We start from the raw sequence: 17658 nt of genomic DNA on the forward strand, positions 1-17658 counted from the left end.
AAGTCCAACATTTCTAGTTGCGACAACCCGAATTCGTTTCTTCACTATAGAAACAACGCAATGCATCGCGCATTGTCAGCTCGATGGATCAACCGAGCTCTCAGTATCGGTGAAGCATCCGCTTCATCGAGGATTCCTTTATTTTTATGCCCGGCCGTCGGAGCTTCAAGTCGGTTTCATAGAACACCAAAAGCGACGCCTTTACCAACTCCGATATATACTCAACGACTTAACCACACCGAAGCGACAGTCCAAGATGCACCAATCACAACAAGCGAAACCTCATCTCTGGACCTTGGGATTCCCAAGAGACGCTTACCATTAAATTGCACAGGATGCGGTGCCTTTACGCAAACGAATGATCCGCAAATGCTGGGCTATTTCGACCCTGAGAGCAAAGGAGTTAGAAGTGGTTGAACCCAAAGCTTTTGAGCGTCAGCATACAGCGAGCCAGGAAGATGTAGTTGTCGATGACGTTCTCAAATCCTTAGACCCAGGCCAGCTGGAAGCTCTTGGCCTAGATCCCTCTCTCTTGTTAACTGGAGCTGAGAAGGAGGGAAATGTTGCTCCGAGTACGCCTCCAACTCTTCTACTACGAACCATACAGAAGCTAACAACTCAAAAGAACCATTGGCCCAAGATAAACAGCCTGTCTGCGATCGGTGCCACAATTTACAGCATTATAGCACCTCGAGCGACACAGCAAAGGTTGCTATGTTCCATCCCACCGTTGAGTCCTTGCGCGAAACCATCGAGGAATCACCGCACAAGTATAATCACATTTATCATGTCATTGATGCTGCCGATTTCCCCATGTCGCTCATCCCACGACTCAATGTTCTTCTCGGCGACATTCCCATCAGGACGCGCAATCGAAGATCACGATCGGGCAAGTACCAAAATGATCGCAAGACAGAGCTGAGCTTTATCATCACTCGGGGCGACCTTCTTGGCCCTACGAAAGAGATTGTGGACTCAATGATGCCCTACCTTCGTGAAGTACTACGAGATGCTCTTGGCCGACTTGGAGGTAGGGTTCGTCTTGGCAATGTTCGATGCGTCAGCGCAAAGCGTGCTTGGTGGTGCACGGAGGTTAAAGAAGATATCTGGCAGCGTGGCGGTGCGGGGTGGATGGTTGGAAAGGTCAATGTGGGCAAAAGCCAGCTCTTTGAGGCTGTCTATCCCAAAGGCAGAATGGGACCAAGCAAGGACGCAGGGAGGGCATCAGTATCAACATATCCCCGGGATAGCGTCAGTGCGGAATCTATATATGCCGAACAGGTCGGAGAGCAAGACGTCGATGTTGGCGAATTGCTTCCGCCCCCTCAGCCGGCTCAGAACTATCCCGACATGCCTCTAGTATCCTCACTGCCTGGAACAACAGCATCCCCAATTCGAGTACCTTTTGGAAACGGAAAAGGCGAATTAATCGACCTTCCTGGCTTGGCACGAAGCGACTTGGACTTGTTTGTGAAGGAGGAATGCCGTCAATCAATGATCATGAAGAAGCGCATTGTGCCTGAGCAGATTTCAATGACGCCTGGCAAGTCCCTCATACTAGGAGGAGGTCTTATTCGCATCACACCAAAGAACCCGGGCTTGGTGTTCCTGGCATACAACTTTACACCTCTGGAGGAGCATCTCACTCAGACTGAGAAGGCCATTGCTTTCCAGGAGCAGACCCGAGAATCCACCGGTGTACCAAGTATCATGCTTCCTGGAATTGGAGGCAAGATGAAGCATGCTGGAACATTTAAGCTGTCTCACGACGTCACCAGACAAAGAGCCGGCCCTCTAACGCGGAAGAATGCGATTGGGTTAAACGTCGACAGGCTTCCTTTCCGAGTGTTGTCGACAGACATCCTCATCGAGGGTGTAGGCTATGTTGAGCTTGTTGCTCAAGTCCGCGCGCAGGATGTTGCTGTGAAGGTATTCCCAGACCAACAACCCCGGCTCGAGGAAAGGGTCAAGCCGAAGCAGGTCGATACATCTGATCCTTTTGCAGCCATGAGGGCTCAGAGAGTAGATGCAAATACTCCGGCGGTGAAGAAGCGCAAGGAACCTGAGCCTAAGCCTGAGCCTGTGATAGAGCCTGGCTGGCCAGCAGTTGATGTCTTCAGTCCCGAGGGGCGATTCATTGGCTCTCGTCAACCTATCCAAGGATGGTTACACAACAAGCCTCGTGTGTTGCCAGAGCACAAGAGGAGTCGACCGCGAAGAAGTATGAAGGGTGCCAAGAAAAAAGACAAAGCCGAGAAGAGAGCTGCGATCAACTGAGCTCTGTCATGTTTGGACACTGTACGATTTGAGGTTGTATGATGAATGAGTAGATGATGATGGTGGCAATACCATGTCAATTGTATATCACCCCAAGTATAGACTGTATCTAAGCATTGTATAATATAGAATACAAGAGGACCATGAGATCTGGCAAAGGAAGAATTCATCCTGGCTGATTTACTAAGCCCCTTAACTGCGTGGAAGATCACCTGGTGTAGTTGCAATGTCAAAGTTGTACGCTACTAGCATTGAAATATAGCGTTATTAGTTTTATCAAGTCAATTCTTTCATACCTATAGTACCTAACCATCGAAGAGGAGAGTCCTTAAATAGACGTGGATAGGTTGTTTTTAATACAGGATAGAAAATTACGAATGGAAGCTCGCATCCAATGAATGATTGGTTATAAATCAGACAAGTTGTGACTTGAAAAGAGAGGTACGTATCTTTGCAACTGAATATAGGTGGTAGTGCCGATACTAATGGCTAATCATTTATTTGCCATACGATTCCATCAACAAGCGCGTGACAACATTATTAACAAGACAACACCACATCCTCTGGGAGAAATCACTTCTTTCTCTCCGACAAACAAATCAAAGGACGCAAATAGTCGCTCGTGCTATAGCTACGTCGAACATTACATCAAACACAGCCATGTCGCAACGGCAACAACAACGAAGCGCACCAGCGCCTTCGCAAACACAAACACAAACCGAGACCCCGACGCAAACACCGGAAACAAGAGAACAAGCGCCTCAGATCTTGAGACTTCGAGGCGCTCATGCGGCCAATGGGCGATCCGTACAGTGGGCAGAGGACGTGGTAGACAATGAAGGTCTTGGACGCAAGAGCTCAAAAGGTGAGTGAGCATTATGACCTTAGACCAACATACGCCCATATACTGACACAGGTTCCAATAGTGTGTTGTATCTACCATAAGCCAAAAGCCGTCGACGAATCCAGCGACGAGTCTTCCTCTGACTCCGACTCAGATTCAGACTCTGGCTCTGACCGCGAAGGGGCACAACCAGCGGGTGGGAAGCGTCAAAGCTGTGGGCATGGACACGGACACAGTCATGGACGTGAGAGGAGAAACAGAAAGGGAAAAGAGAAGAGGGCGCCGAGTCCGAATGCGTACGAGAAGGTGCCCAAGCCAAAGCCCAAGGATGGACCGTCGGAAACCAAGTCGTAGAACAACGAGGACGCCGGACCGTCGAACAAAAGGGGCAATGCGAAATGAGCGTTACTTATGATAATACGAACATAGAGACTTATGGATTGGGCATGTGTATGTGAAGACTACTACTACTACTACTAGTGGCATAGTGATGTCTGGGCAGGGTTCAAGCGAACATGATTGCAGAATCACATGGTTTAGAATCTTCCATTTGAGGATTTAATGTACAAAAGGGTATCTCATTGGGAGGCACTTATACAAGGTAGCTAGCTAGCTAGCTACCGGGTATCTTGCGAACTTATATCTCAATCACTCGGCACCCTCCACATTATTCTTCCCACTCTCAACCACGAAATATCTTCCAGCTGTTTTGCCAGCCGTCTTGAGGGCATCCCACTTCTCTGCCTCAGACTCAATCGTCTCTCTAACCCTCCTTGCCCTTTGATAATGTCCTATACGAACCTCCTTATCCAGGACTTCCTGCAATTCAGCCAGGCCAATTGTCACTTCTTGTCGAGCCTCTGTGGTCTCATCACGGATCGCCCGCAGGGGTTCAACCCCGGTTGTGTCCACAAGCTGCACGGCGCGGACGAAATGCAATTGGCTCTGGAGGGTATTGATCATGGCAGCTTCGTCTTCGGGTGTAGTTGGCAACGGTAGGGCTGAGAGGCGGAGGAGGTGGTGTAATTGGGAAGGGGTGATCTTTTCTGCGGGAGCTGAACTTGGCGAGGATGGTAGAAGGCTTCGAACGGACCAGGTGGGTTTCTCTAGAATCGAGGCGGCTGTTGACGAATTCGTTGTTATGAATCGAGCTATCAAAGGTCTTGTAGAATGTGTGATGTTGCGCCGAAAGGCAATACGGCAGGATGCGCAGATAGTCATGATGCGTATCTGGCCTGATCTGTCGATATGGATCTAATTTCTGTTGACTCTCAATCAAGGGTTTCTTTTGGCGTAGGGCGATCTGTCAATTAGAGTCTTGTGATGGGTATATATAAAGGTAAGTTTGATCTGTCTTAGGTAGATCTTCAGTGCCCATTTCTGCGGGAGGATTAGTGACAGCGTGGGCCCACTAAAAAGACCCCCAGGTGTCTCTCTGTGGCTCAAGCGACCGTCGTCATAGCTCAGCCGCCGCCCGCGCCGCAAGTCGAGGTACTCGCCATCTTCACTTACATACAACTTTAAAGCCAACTCGTGATAACCCAGAACGTGGTGTTTCTCTCTATCTCTGTTTCTCCTCCCAAGCCCTCCTTGATACCCCTTTCGCAAATATCACAACCATGGCTCAAGACCCAAGAGCTCTTCTCCAAAAGGTTTCGTAACCCCTCCCCCGCTCTGCATTGGCTGTTTGTTGCTTTGCAGTTGTGCTGACAGGTCGCAACTTTCAGGCTCAGAAGCAGCTTCAGAGTGCCGGTGGTGGCTTCAGCTTCTTTGGTGGACGAGAGGAGAAGTACCAAGAGGCCGCTGATCTCTTCACTCAAGCCGCCAATGCCTTCAAGATGCAGCAACAGAGTACGCCTTTACCGCTTTGTTTCGTCGTGAAACCTAAGCTGACACTTCCGACATCTAGTGCTCGAAGCCGGAAAGGCTTTTGAACAGGCCGCTCAAGTCCAGACCGACAAATTGAAGGAGCCCGATGACGCTGCCAACACCCTCGTGGATGCCTTCAAGGCCTACCGCAAAGACGATCCCCAGGCTGCTGCGCGATGCCTGAACGTCGCTGTCGACCGATACTGCGCCAAGGGTAATTTCCGCCGCGCAGCTTCCCACAAGGAGAATCTTGGCGAGCTGTACGAGTTGGAACTCGGCGATGCTAAGAGTGCTATCGAATGCTACGAACTCGCTGCTACCTGGTATGAGGGCGATAATGCGGCAGCGTAAGTTGGATATCACAACCCTAGCGTTGTTTTGCATCTACTTATGGGTCTTTACAGTCTTGCCAATAAGCTATGGCTGAAGGTGGCCGACGTGGCGGCTATCGAGGGCGACTACTACAAGGCCATCGAGAAATACGAGAGAGTTGCTGAGCAATCAATCAACAACAACCTCATGAAGTACAGCGTCAAGGACTACCTGCTCAAGGCAGGTATCTGCCATCTGGCTAGTGGCGATTTGGTCGCTGCTCAGCGCGCCCTGGAGAAGTACCGCGACATGGACCCCTCATTTGGTGCACAGCGAGAGCATCAGCTTTTGACTGACCTGTGCGAGGCCATCGAGGCCAAGAGCCAGGAGCAGTTTACCGACAGGCTGTATCAGTTCGACCAGATCAGCAAGCTGGATAAGTGGAAGACAACGATCTTGGTGCGAGTGAAAAATCAGATTGAGGAGGAAGAGGATGAAGAGTTCGCATAAAGAAGCTATCGATGGAATCAGAGAAATTGGCACATGAGTGGCTACAGAAGGTATTGGTATATATCACAATCAGCAAATTTCAGCAAGTGCTCTGGGGTTTGCTATTGACATCATTGTCGAAGAGATGGGGGTAGTGACTTGAGATGCACTCGTGTCTCCTCATGAAAGGGGTTTACAGTTGCTAATGTTAGGCTTAGAGTTAACATGACTGTTGTGAATATTAAAGAAAGCTCGTAATAGACTGAGCTGGTATCTCAGTGAATCGTTAACGAAATTAACACTCACAGCATGACATCCACGGTCGTCTACACAAAGTCATGCGCCAATCTGCTTCAGCCAGATATTCGAGGAATCTTGGCTTGAGATCACATGTTGAAGTCAATGATCGATACTCAGTACAAGAGAAACATGTTAAAACAAACCACGGGACTCAATAAACAGATATGTTATTATCACACTTGCTATCTCCAAACACGTATCCTTCATTTTCGTCATCAAACTCATTGGGTTTTACTCCCAGCCCAGTCAAAGTAACAATCTGAGTCATAATTCAACTCTGCCTACCAACCTATCGAAATAGCCCTCAAGGCATAGAGAAAAAAAGTATCATCTCAAGACTGCCACTTGTCAGACTTGGTAGCCGTTGTGGCACATGTCTTAGGAACAGCGTAGGTGCGGTTGGGGTCCTTCTCCCAGGTAAGAGAGCCGTCCTTCTTAACATTGATGTACTTATACTGGATGGACTGTCCTGCAGTTAGGGAAATGGTGGCCTTCCACACAGGGTTCGAGGCGGTATAGTCGGAGGCGCTCAGGGCAACAGCCTTTGATGTGTCCCAGTTACCGAGAGCAGCGATGTTGCCAACGATCTTGATGGTATCACCAAAGTTGGTGGTGACAACTTCTTGGAAAGTGACAGCCACAGAGGTTGCAGTAGGGCAACTGGTACCAGTGGACGAGCTGGAAGTGGAAGTGGAAGTGGAAGTGGAAGTCTGGGTGCCAGTTGGAGTGGGCACACCACCCTTGGGTGTTTGCGATGCTGGGAACGAAGTTGCAGTAGCCGATGAGTAGGATCCAGCAACAGTATTGGTACCGCATTGGTTGGGGACAGCAGCCACGCTTCCAGCCCAAGAGGGAGGAATAACACCAGCTCGACGATCAGCAGCTGAGAGGAATGCGGCATATGACCAAGTCAAGTCTGTGGCAGAAAGAGGATGGCCGTCGTTCTTGTCAAACTGCTCTGCGAGGTGGCCATCTGTGCCGACATACTTTGCAACGATGGCAACATACCCATCAGCATACTTGGAGACGGCGTCAGTGATGCTCTTGAAGGTGGCAGAGTCACTGGCGTATGTTCCGGTAGAGACCGAAGAGACGAGGTCCTTGAAGAACGAAAGAGAGACGTCCGACACAGTGATGGATCCCTGCTGCTTCCAGACATAAATGGCATCGTAGAGCTGCTCTGCCGCGGCAAGCGTAGCGAGGTACCAGGGGTTGCCATTGTAGTAGACATCTTCGACGTATCGTCCAACGGCGACAGCTGAGCCTTGAGAGATACCCTTGTTGATGTTCCATGAGCGGAAAGAGTCAGTAACCGCCTTGTGGTTGGCGAGGGCCTTGTCACTGCATGGCTGGAAGGTGGCGGGATCACAGTTCAGAGCAGGGTCGAAATTGTGTATGGACGACAGGATACTGTTGGCGTCCTTGCCAGTGCGGCCGTCATTGACATTGACTACGTGGACGTGGATCAGTGATTATTCTCATTGAGGGTCGAGCCAGAGTAATACTTACTGTTAGAGTCGACGTATTTGCCAGAAGAGATCCAGTAAGTCTGCAAGAAGCAGAGAGCCTGAGGAGCGATGTTGGAGTAGTTGTCTCCCGACTTGCCGAGCTTCTTGGCCAGAGCGGCGCCTTCAATGAGAGCTTGGAAATGTAAGTACATCATCTTACTGGTGAATCATCCAGCAAACTAACCTCGATACTGGGAACCAGTTGTGAAGAACGAACTACCCTTGACCTCCTCCCACAAGTCAAATCCGGTTTGATTCCTGTAACGGTCAGAACTAACTCCAGTCAAGGCTGCTGCTGCTGCTGCTGCTGTATCACTTACCAATACTGAGCCACATAGTTAAGGTCGTTGCGAACAACAGGCCACACAATGTCATTGGCTGTGGAGGTGTAGCCGTTGGCAATCAGCCAGTTGGCATAGGTGATCATAGCAGTCGCACGCAGAGCTGGACCATCTCGCTGAGGTCGACCTTGACAACCTTTAGTCAACTGTTCTCATTCAGGGGCGCCAAACACGAATACTCACCCCAACCACCAGTGAAGGCACTCATGTCGACGTTGAACTTGGCCTCTCCCAGACCTGAGCCATCCGAAAGCGACCCAGAAGGGTTGGAAACACCCTGGAGCTTGGCTTGGGAGGCGATGTACTCCTGGATCTTCCTCTGCAAGCCAGCATCATACTGGTTGATGAACCTATCAACGACGTACTTGAAGACTAGAGCAGCATCTCGAGTCCAGGTGTAAAAGTCTAGTGTGTGTTAGGAAATGTCTTTAGTTCAGGTTGTCCATGTCATCATCAACTTACAGTCAGGATCCTGTGTGTCTGGAGAAGCAATGACAATACCAGTGGCTACGTTCTTGGAGTTGCAGCCATCGGAACCGATATTGCAGAGGAGTTGCTCAATAGCAATTGAGCTCTCAGACTTGATAAAGGAGTCGACCGAAGACTGTCTCTCTTGTAAGAGACTCCTCTCATCGAAGGTTGGTCGGCCCAAGACGTTCTGAAGAACGAATGAGCCGAGAAGAAAGGCAGAAGACACAAAGTACATGATGAGCTGTATCAGAGAGGCTGTAGAGTTGATCGAGACTGATGAGACTGAATCACCAACATCTACCGGGTCCATCGTCAAGGTTTTATAGAGAGCCGGCATTCCGACTATTAGAGAAATTTCGTAATAGAAGAATCATGCCAGTCAAGGGTCTAGTTGTTAGATGCCGAATATGGAAGTGCGGAAGCAAGCTCTAGAGTTCGTGAACATCGGACGCAGGCCTTTGGGGGAATAGTGCGGTGTGGTTTAAAGGCCCGAATGATTATAATGAGGCCGAGTTGATTACAATTAGTCTGCTGCAGTTTCCAGGAGGTGGTGTTGTTTTGCAGTTGATATCACCTCGGCTTGTTATACTTTGCTGAGGTTATGCTCGTTTGAATATGCTCGCCCGGTTCGCGATGACTTCAGATGCCTCTTGAGAACAATAATAACTTGGAGTTTCATTGTCAACTTGACCTCTGATAGTTGTATATAACCGTTCACATGCACCGGCTGACTTGAGCTCCTGTGACTTTTCCCCAAATTAATAATGTATGATTTCACTGACATGCAAGTCTCCAACTCATAGTGTGGGGTAGCTTGGACAACCTCCATGGCATGACTTACTACCTCCCAATAGGTAGGAGGACAATCATGCCCCTGTAAATAACATAACATCCATGACCACTCATAGACAGGGCAGTCTTCACATGCGAGCCGAGCTATGGACTATGGGCTCTCGCTTCGTTCCGCCCCCTTCCCCAGACTCTCTCGTGATGCTCAAATTCTCAAACCCCAGACTAGACAAGTCTCCCCCGGATCGAGACGTCGGTAGTGGACGGATGATTATTAGTGAGTACCGAGTAGCTTGGAATAAAGCGCCGAGTGTAACACAACCTTGATGTCTATGTATGTATGCATACCAGTATATGCATGCTGTACATATACCATCACCCTCGGTTATCGACTGTTGTGACACGATATCTCACTTGGATTCAACTTCACTGACGAAATCATGCCTACCCTGCAGCAGCGTTATTGGTCCATAATCGGTGACAGACCCGACAACAGGACACTCCGCCGTCATCATGCGATCTAGTCGAATCTTGGTACCATGCTCCGAAGACGGGCCGTAGATCGTGAAATGATGCTTGGTCCTTTGTCGTCATGAGGTGGACTTGATCCCCAGATTCAGGACCAAAGCCGAAGCCATCAGGAGCAGGCTCTAGCTGTCAACGGCAAGATACTTGGGGGATCAGCAACGACCAAAGCCAAGCGTTGGATCGCTATTGTTGCTTGGCCAACCTAACGTTAGTCCAGGGTCCGCTAAAAAAGTTCGACGGCCTGTCTCAGGTGCATCGCGACATTATACATATGGAATTATACGGAAATCACGCGTTGCAAAAAAATTCTTTAGTCAAAAGATATGTAGGTAGGCCATGGTTTTCCCCAACCTCACCGACCGACGGTCTCGGAAAAGGGGGGTGGAATATAGCGTCTCGTTATGCAACAGCCTCGACACTCAAGCCGTCTTTCGACAGCGAATGAAGCGGCTGAAGCAACAGTTACTCTTGGACCTGTCGATAGGATGATTGACACCATAACAAGTTGATGGCTCCTTATAAGTTATCGAGCTGCAAAGCAATCGACCCTGACTCCGAAGAGCAGGGGATCGCTAGGCACAGATCCGTGTTTGCTTGAAGAGAAGAGAAAAGAAAATTTTGGTTGCGCCTCGGAGACTTAAATACATAAAATTGTGACCGTCCGCTTACATAATTCGGTCCAACTGCGGAATTACCTTACACCTACGAACCGCGTTTCAATGGAAGTGATCCGTGCTCACCTCATCAACCTCAGGCCTATCTTTCTGCCTACCTACCTAGAAATAGTCGTTTTCATCATCTAACATAGTCGCATCGCATACATCGACGTTGCCATCGCGACACGACCCGCCAAGATGGACGCCGCAACGATCGAAGAGACCAACAGAATTCGTGTCTCCCTGGGAATGAAGCCTCTGCCTGTCCCAGGAACAGATAAAACCAGCCAAACTCAGTCAATGTACGCGGATGGTGATGCACCCAGCACACTAGAGAGCCGCCAAGCTCAGGCCTACGAAAACTACAACAAAGTCATCGAAGCGGAAAAGGCAAAGAAGAGGCGCGAAGAGAAAGCTGCAGCTGTCCGAAAAGCCCGGGAGCAGGCGCAACGAAATGCAGTTCTAGAGGGCAAAGGCTTTGGAGAAGCCGAAGAGGGTGGCGATCTTAGCGCCAAAGACTGGCTCATAGGCCAAAAGAAGCGACAGAAGAAGATTGCCAAAGTCAGAAAATTGGAAGAGGAGCTGGCCGCAGCCGAGGCTGAAGCTGCTGCTGCAGTTCAGTATACTTCCAAGGATCTTGCTGGTATCAAAGTTGGACATGACACAGCGGCTTTCCTCGATGGCGAAGACCAAATTCTCACCCTTAAGGATACAACTATTGATGAGAACGAGGAAGAAGGCGACGAGCTGGAGAATCTAAACATGCGCGAGGCCGAAAAGCTTGCTGAGAGACTTGACAACAAGAAGAAGAAACCGGGTTATAACCCTCTAGATGACGACGAGGAGGGTGAGCGTGGTATTCTGTCACACTACGATGAGGAGATCGAGGGCAAGAAATCCAAGAAGTTCACACTCGACACAAGTGGCGTCATTGCAGAGCTCTCAGATATTCTTGAGAAGCCGGTTGACAAGACAAAGAATGGCCAGAACGTGAGCTTGGACGACGTTATTGGTAAGTCCAGCTTGCGTGCCCAAAGAAAAGAATATCATACTAACGAACCGACCTTGATAGGCGATGCTCCTATCTCTTCAGACTATATAGATCCCTCACAGATCAAAGTCAAGAAGCCTAAAAAGAAGAAGGGCAAGAAGGGAACCAGACAAAAGCCTACAGACGATGATGATCTCTTTCCTGCTGGAACAACTCCCATAGATGACGCGATGGACGTCGACTCAAAAGACACGACGACAAAGAAGAGAAAGGCAGTCGATGATACTTTTGTGGATGATGACGACCTTCAAGCAACACTCGCGATCCAAAGAAAGAATGCCTTGAAGAAGCGAAAGAAGGCCCGACCCGAAGACATCGCCCGATTGCTTAAGGAGGATGACGAGCTAGAACCAGTAGAGCAACAAGAGGGTGGCCTTGTTCTCGATGAAGTCTCAGAGTTTGTTGCAGGTCTAAGTAAACCCGGCGAAAGCGAAGAGCGCAAGCCCAGAAGACCAAAGACTGTGTCAAAATCCCCAGAACCCGATGACGATCACCCCATGGGTGACGATGCAGAAGTGGTTGAAGAGAAGCCCCAATCATCAGCTGTCGAGGATTTGGATGAGGCGGGCGTCGAAGAAGAGAAGGCCGTTGGTGCAGGCATGGGCGCGGCGCTCGCGCTATTAAGAGAGCGTGGTCTCGTGGAAGATACACGTGGAGATGCGGAATATACCAGCTTGCGAAACCGAGAAGACTTCCTCGCCAAGAAACGTCTTTTGGAAGAAGAGCTGGACGAGCAGGCACGCGCCCAGCGAGAGCGTGACCGTACAAGTGGCAAGCTGGATAGAATGTCGGTTCGTGAGCGTGAGGAGTGGGCACGTCAACAAAACACCTGGCGAGATCAGCAGCAGTCTCGACGCATGGCCGAGCTGTTCTCAGCAGGATACAAACCCAACGTCGACATCAAGTACACCGATGACCACGGCCGTTCTCTTGACCACAAGGAGGCGTTCAAGTACATGAGCCACAAGTTCCATGGCAAGGGAAGCGGTAAGGGCAAGACAGAGAAGCGGCTCAAGAAGATCGAGGACGAGAAGCGACGCGAAGCACAGAGCATGTTTGACGCAAGTTCTGCCGGTATGAGTCTGGCAGCTCAACAGCAGCTCAAGAAGCGACGGGAAGCTGGCGTACGACTTGCATAATTCACTTGACTTTTTATCAACAGAATGGAGTTGGGGGCTACGAATAGTAATACCGGCAATGGACAATTCAGATCAACGAAAAGGTGCTTTTACCCTTTGCTCATGTGCTTATTTGAGATTTCATTTCTGGCTGACACCAAGTGAAGATTTAGATCCAAGGTATGTTTTGTGTGTTCAACTAACTCTAGCCTAGGCTCCTGTCCCCCTTTGTTCGGTTCCCACGGCAGCCTCTTTTTTGACAGCCCCTTGATTCTTGCAGTCCCCAGGAAAATGCAAGCTCAGGGCATCAGCTTCAAGTGAAACATTGCCCCTGTCATCATTTCTCTACCATAGACTGTCCTTTGTTCTCAGCCGCCATCTCGTTCCAGGTCCTCTTCATGTCTCTCATTGCCTCATCCACCTCCCCTTCCATAGCCTGCGCCATCTTCAAAGCCAGGGTCGACTCCTGACCTGACTTACCAGCTGATGATGAGAACAATGGTAGGGGGATCGCACTGTTGTGGTGGCTGGAGTTCTTCACCTTGGTAAGGGTGAGTCCAGAAGGGTATTGGGAAGCCATGATAGTTCGTAAAATTGAGAACCTAGAATGATTAGCTGGGTGAACTGTTGGTGACTTACCTGCAACAACCTGCCAGCTGGAGATGATGGTTAGTTGAATGGTTCTTGGTGTCTGGGCTGGCACAAACGAGCTTCTTATACCCCAGATACTAATTGTCAGTGATCTGTGAATATGCAAAGGTTCAACGAATATGACCTTTGTAAAAAAAAAATGGCGTTGGTGATTGTCTTGTGTGCTCTGCGCATATACGTGGTTGTTCAGAGAATCAGTAAAGTTGAACTGCTGGAAAAAGTTGCTGTTCACTTCAACTCTTTCAAACAACGCACTAGAAACAGAACATCAGTATATATCATAATGTAAAGAAATCAATTTCGTGTATCCTAGGTGTCTATAAGGGGGAAAAATAATACGCGCCAGTATCCCAAGCGATTCCCCTTCCCCCGAAAATCAGAACCACCAACTCCAAACAATTCTGTGCCAACAACCCTCAGGATCGATCAGACCTATAGGCTGACCTTTGCCCCGATGCCCTTGCCTGTATAATGGATTTTCTCAGTCCAGCTGCCCAATCTCACAGTGACATTGGCTACGGCATCAAGCTTGAGCGACCCGCCCAGTGCTTCTTTCAGCTTGCCATAGCCCACGCTGCTGGCAGACCATATGACTGGCAAGCGTGGGGTCTGGGATCGCCCAGGTGTTGCTGGGAAAGGTTCATCGTGGATAATCTGGCCGACTGGCTCAGTGTGGTTGTAAAGAGCAGTTGCGTTTATGTGTTCTATGTATAGAGTGTTGTATAGCAACGGAGAAAGAAGTGTAAAAGTAGCTGTCGAGGAAAAGAGATGAAAGGTAGCATCTGCGATAAAGTGTGGCTTCTCGCCTTCGTGCTCGTCTTCGCCAGGGACAGTTATTCGCGGCGTAGGCAGAGTGATGTTGATCTTGGACAAAGCCTCGCCGATTATAGGGACATTGGGGACACTCCGTTTGTGGGTACGTGCCGTCAGTGTCGTATTCTTGCCCGACACATAGTCTGACAGTAGCTTGCGGCCAATTGCTTGTGCCTTTTCGCCGCCAAATCGTAAAGGGTCCCAAGTCGCAAGAACAGGAAGGTTGGTGTTCTTGCCGAGGTCAAATGTGACATTTCTTGATATGGCTTCACCGAGAAGTTCCCCATCATGAAGAATATGTACGCTGAGGTAAGGTACAACAGCTGCATACGGTGTAGGGTTTGTGAGGTTGACAAGAGCTCTCATTTGGATTCCCGTCTCCGTAGTTTCCATAACTTCGATCTCGCCGACTTGAGGCTTGAGTTTACCAAGTGCGTTTCCCGGGAATCCTAATTATAGGTCAGCATTGGCCCTTGCCATGATCGTGAGGCGTGTCAAGAAAATACTTCAGCGTGTAGATAAGGATTATTCATCCTCATGGGGGATGCAAGAGATTACCACAGCGATGACGGACCGTTTACTGGAATCTTGCCCTCTGCGGGAACCTTTTTCACCGTCAGAATACCGAGGACGGTTTTCAGCTTTACGTCGACTTCGGCCTTGATGTCGAGTGTGATATCGCCGCCTCCGAACAGCAGCTTCTGCATGACCTCGCTGAACACGTCACCATCGGTGATTGTCAAGGGCACGTCAACTAGTCGTGATGTGATGTTGAGAAGAGTTTCGCCGTTTTCTTTATCATGGACCTTTGTTGAGTTGGCACTCTGCCAGTGGCGCAGGTTCAACTCGCCCATTTTACGCTTCTTGTAAAACAGATCAGCGTTGGAGCGGAGCTTGTCCACCCCCAATTCCACATTCAGCTCAGGGGGAACAGCTGCGAGTACTTGTGCGGTGCCAGATACTCGGGGCTCACCCTCGGGATCATTGACATCGGCGAATGGGTCGGGTAGTTTAAAGTCGACATCCGTCAGGGAAAAGTTGCGGATTAAACTATCGAATGATCGTCCTGGAAAATCGACCAGCACTGTAATACTCTCCAGGATATCCGAGATCCATTCGGGGGTATCGGTGTTGTTTGTCTTCTTCCCTCTCACAAACACCTTGGCATCCTCGCCATGCAGGTAACGATCCATGAAATGATCGAGAGGGGATGATTCAGAGTGAGGGCACGCTTTTGTCAAAGATTCTGGAATGTCGCGAATGATGCCTTTGGCGTCGGCCTGAATATCTGCCTTAGCTTTCACATCAATTGGCTCCATGATAGCATCTGCAACACTGATGGAGGGCAGTGATGAGTCGCAGTTGGGCACCAAAACTTCAAACCCAAGAGTCGGGACTCGGAAGGACACTGGGTAGTCATTGTGGACTTTCAAGGATACGTCGGCCTCGATTACTTTTCGTCCGTGGCCATCTACCGGGCGATCGTGAAGATCCATGCGCTCTATGTTGTAGTTGGGCATTGAAGGGATCTCATTAGCTGCAAGGTTGTCAGTCCGGCACTACAGATATAAATTCGCCTTTTCTCATTAAAAGAGTGTCTTCTTTCCTAAGAATAGAGCAGTATAGGAGCGGTAGAGAGCTTCACCTTCAAAGACCATGGATTCCGCCACATCGTGAGCACCAAGAGGGATGATGCCCGACTTTAGGTGAACCTTGGTTTTGCCCACTACTTTCAATTGCTTTAGGTTCCCCTCTAACCAATCGTTCGCAAGCTTGCGGATGTGCTCAGCATCGCCAGGGTTGACATCTGCCACGAAGTCCAGCTCATTGGTGTGTCCGTTAACTACATCGACAACTAGGGGAGGAATAACCGCAGTGCCGGCAAGCGCATCGGCATAGTCGGGTAGATAGACGTTGACAGTGGTTTCCTTGGTCTCAAGTTTTCGCATTATTCCAGTAACTGCTTTTCCAATACGACGGGAGTTTTTGTTGTCGACCCGCGATCCATCGAGATAGACGTTTGCACGAATACGCGCCCGGATGCCATCGCTTGTGATGTTCTCAATGGATAGATTGGTAGGTTCGAGAACAGCAGCTTTTTCAGCGTACTCCTTGACGGCAGGAGGGACGAGGAAACCCAGAACTATGATGAGTATTACAATGATACCAAGGAGCGCCATGGCGATGATGGAAGGCCACCGCCAAGGTGCCTTGGTACTGGTCTTCTTGTTGCAAATTGACCAGAGACTCCACGCTGCTCGCGACTGAGGCTCATTCGAGAGTCGACCATTTTGTTCGCGCTCGCTTTCGTCACTGTGATGCTCGTCATCGCCTCTGTTGAGAAGCGGCGATGTCTCGGTAGGCTCCTCTTCCTCGCGCGTAGGCGAGGCAAGAGGCTCGTTCTCTTCGGCCGGCATTGTAGTCGTATCGGATGAAGTGGAAGTCCGTCTAACAGAGATTCTGGGCGCTCATGCGGCGCAAGTGACTTGGGTCAGTCTGCAGTAGTGTGCTGTCAGAGTATGGACGGAGGTTGATGATCTGTTGTTTGCTGGAGATGATGTTGATGCCAGAAGCATCAAGTAATCATCAGGTTGAGGTTAGGGATTCGTCATCGAGGTGAAGTCACTTTGGCAGGGATTATGAGTGATAAGGTTGTAGCGGGCGGTGCTGTGATTGGCTTGGCTTGGCTAAGGTACCTACCTATATCTGATCCAGGAACGGAACCTCAAGGCACCTCAGGCTCAGGCCCCAGCTTTTTGACCCTGAAACTTGGGGGATTCGGAATTTGGGGCCATGGTCTCGCACGCGACGTCATTTTTTAATTGAACTGATCTTATTAATATATCAAATTTGGGGATCTATCCTTTCCATTCCCAAGCTATCTTTGACGAGATGTAGTGATCCCAATATCGAGATATCTTAATATCCAGACCATAAACACCTGAATAATGATGCCAAAATGCGACGTCACGGCAGAATCTTACCAAGATAGCAAAAGAGCAGGCATATCAACAGAATACACCAATAAAACCAACACACATGTACTATTCACATAAATACCTTCACGAATACTATGTATTTACACCCCAGACCTTTCAACGCCGCATAGGAATACGTGAGTGAGACTTGGAGAAGAGGACGCCTACCTCATGGCATCATAATATCTCCAGTTCCTTAGCTCACTTACAAGACTGGGGATCTGGGCACCTATACCACGCGGCTGAGAGCTCCCATCATCTCTACTCAGGGCAAAACAGAGAGTAGCTTAAATTTGAAACAGAACAAAGAAGCAAAATAGTCACTCATGCTTATCACAGCTTCAATAAAGTGTAGTACCAGTTAACTCGATCCGAAGGTTCACAATGGGAGAAGCTGATGAGTCGCAACCAGTGATGCAATTAAAGCACTCCAATTGAGATTCTCTACACTCTTATTACCTACTTATTTCCATCTTGATTTCTTGGCCTAAATTGACAAGCTCAGTTAGCCAACAAGATCATGGCTATTGAAAATTCAACTGCCGGTAACGGTATTTGACCTGAGAGACCTGGCTCCAGCAAAGGTCAGTAAGTGGAGTTCGAAAACAGCAACGATACAAATTCACCTTACCCAATGCGTTTCTATAGACGATTAATATAAAT

At 49.2% G+C, this 17658-nt stretch overlaps 8 protein-coding genes across 11 annotated transcripts; 4 read left to right on the forward strand and 4 right to left on the reverse strand.

Moving 5' to 3' along the window:
- Positions 1 to 2: 2 nt before the first annotated feature.
- FVEG_04943 (hypothetical protein) lies at positions 3 to 2481 on the forward strand. Its single transcript, XM_018892907.1, has 2 exons — positions 3 to 572; positions 626 to 2481. The coding sequence occupies exons 1-2, from the start codon at positions 359 to 361 to the stop codon at positions 2275 to 2277; spliced, it is 1866 nt and encodes a 621-aa protein (XP_018749697.1). The 5' UTR covers positions 3 to 358; the 3' UTR covers positions 2278 to 2481.
- Positions 2482 to 2937: 456 nt separating this feature from the next.
- Positions 2938 to 3475, forward strand: FVEG_04944 (hypothetical protein; the record flags this gene model as incomplete). Its single annotated transcript, XM_018892908.1, has 2 exons — positions 2938 to 3142; positions 3204 to 3475. 2 exons carry the CDS (start codon positions 2938 to 2940, stop codon positions 3473 to 3475), a joined length of 477 nt encoding a protein of 158 aa, XP_018749698.1.
- A 142-nt stretch (positions 3476 to 3617) lies between these two features.
- Positions 3618 to 4469, reverse strand: FVEG_04945 (hypothetical protein). Its single transcript, XM_018892909.1, has one exon. It carries the CDS (start codon positions 4340 to 4342, stop codon positions 3770 to 3772), a length of 573 nt encoding a protein of 190 aa, XP_018749699.1. The 5' UTR covers positions 4343 to 4469; the 3' UTR covers positions 3618 to 3769.
- Positions 4470 to 4740: 271 nt separating this feature from the next.
- Positions 4741 to 5812, forward strand: FVEG_04946 (hypothetical protein; the record flags this gene model as incomplete). Its single annotated transcript, XM_018892910.1, has 4 exons — positions 4741 to 4773; positions 4849 to 4972; positions 5031 to 5337; positions 5395 to 5812. 4 exons carry the CDS (start codon positions 4741 to 4743, stop codon positions 5810 to 5812), a joined length of 882 nt encoding a protein of 293 aa, XP_018749700.1.
- Positions 5813 to 6234: 422 nt separating this feature from the next.
- On the reverse strand, positions 6235 to 10322 carry FVEG_04947 (glucoamylase). 2 transcript variants are annotated; one of them, XM_018892911.1, is made up of 6 exons: positions 8403 to 10322; positions 8124 to 8345; positions 7920 to 8067; positions 7784 to 7857; positions 7601 to 7732; positions 6235 to 7541 (listed from the first exon to the last, which is right to left on the reverse strand). In XM_018892911.1, the coding sequence occupies exons 1-6, from the start codon at positions 8746 to 8748 to the stop codon at positions 6424 to 6426; spliced, it is 2040 nt and encodes a 679-aa protein (XP_018749701.1). In that variant the 5' UTR covers positions 8749 to 10322; the 3' UTR covers positions 6235 to 6423. The 2 variants fall into 2 exon arrangements, with proteins under 2 accessions (XP_018749701.1, XP_018749702.1); XM_018892912.1 differs by having other exon boundaries at positions 7920 to 8345.
- An 11-nt stretch (positions 10323 to 10333) lies between these two features.
- FVEG_04948 (hypothetical protein) lies at positions 10334 to 13584 on the forward strand. 3 transcript variants are annotated; one of them, XM_018892915.1, is made up of 4 exons: positions 10450 to 11396; positions 11457 to 12657; positions 12721 to 12733; positions 13037 to 13511. In XM_018892915.1, exons 1-2 carry the CDS (start codon positions 10583 to 10585, stop codon positions 12572 to 12574), a joined length of 1932 nt encoding a protein of 643 aa, XP_018749705.1. In that variant the 5' UTR covers positions 10450 to 10582; the 3' UTR covers positions 12575 to 12657; positions 12721 to 12733; positions 13037 to 13511. The 3 variants fall into 3 exon arrangements, with proteins under 3 accessions (XP_018749704.1, XP_018749703.1, XP_018749705.1); XM_018892914.1 differs by having other exon boundaries at positions 10334 to 11396; positions 12721 to 13584; XM_018892913.1 differs by having other exon boundaries at positions 10334 to 11396; positions 11457 to 13533.
- On the reverse strand, positions 12891 to 13133 carry FVEG_15575 (hypothetical protein; the record flags this gene model as incomplete). Its single annotated transcript, XM_018904739.1, has 1 exon — positions 12891 to 13133. One exon carries the CDS (start codon positions 13131 to 13133, stop codon positions 12891 to 12893), a length of 243 nt encoding a protein of 80 aa, XP_018749706.1.
- Positions 13585 to 13636: 52 nt separating the features above from the next.
- On the reverse strand, positions 13637 to 16434 carry FVEG_15576 (hypothetical protein; the record flags this gene model as incomplete). Its single annotated transcript, XM_018904740.1, has 3 exons — positions 13637 to 14466; positions 14592 to 15554; positions 15663 to 16434. The coding sequence occupies 3 exons, from the start codon at positions 16432 to 16434 to the stop codon at positions 13637 to 13639; spliced, it is 2565 nt and encodes an 854-aa protein (XP_018749707.1).
- Positions 16435 to 17658: the final 1224 nt, after the last annotated feature.

This window comes from Fusarium verticillioides, chromosome 4, assembly GCF_000149555.1.
Source record: "Fusarium verticillioides 7600 chromosome 4, whole genome shotgun sequence".
Lineage (NCBI taxonomy): Eukaryota > Fungi > Ascomycota > Sordariomycetes > Hypocreales > Nectriaceae > Fusarium > Fusarium verticillioides.

What these genes read in the sequence shown, in the direction of transcription:
- FVEG_04943 (XM_018892907.1), top strand. Translation starts at nt 359, where the DNA reads ATGATCCGCAAATGCTGGGCTATTTCGACCCTGAGAGCAAAGGAGTTA. An exon ending in GGAGGGAAATGTTGCTCCGA is followed by an intron (nt 573 to 625) that starts GTACGCCTCCAA and finishes ACAACTCAAAAG; the next exon opens with AACCATTGGCCCAAGATAAA.
- FVEG_04945 (XM_018892909.1), bottom strand. Translation starts at nt 4,342, where the DNA reads ATGACTATCTGCGCATCCTGCCGTATTGCCTTTCGGCGCAACATCACA.
- FVEG_04948 (XM_018892914.1), top strand. Translation starts at nt 10,583, where the DNA reads ATGGACGCCGCAACGATCGAAGAGACCAACAGAATTCGTGTCTCCCTG. An exon ending in GAGCTTGGACGACGTTATTG is followed by an intron (nt 11,397 to 11,456) that starts GTAAGTCCAGCT and finishes CGACCTTGATAG; the next exon opens with GCGATGCTCCTATCTCTTCA.
- FVEG_04947 (XM_018892911.1), bottom strand. Translation starts at nt 8,748, where the DNA reads ATGCCGGCTCTCTATAAAACCTTGACGATGGACCCGGTAGATGTTGGT. An exon ending in AACTATGTGGCTCAGTATTG is followed by an intron (nt 7,858 to 7,919) that starts GTAAGTGATACA and finishes TGACCGTTACAG; the next exon opens with GAATCAAACCGGATTTGACT. An exon ending in AACTGGTTCCCAGTATCGAG is followed by an intron (nt 7,733 to 7,783) that starts GTTAGTTTGCTG and finishes TACATTTCCAAG; the next exon opens with CTCTCATTGAAGGCGCCGCT.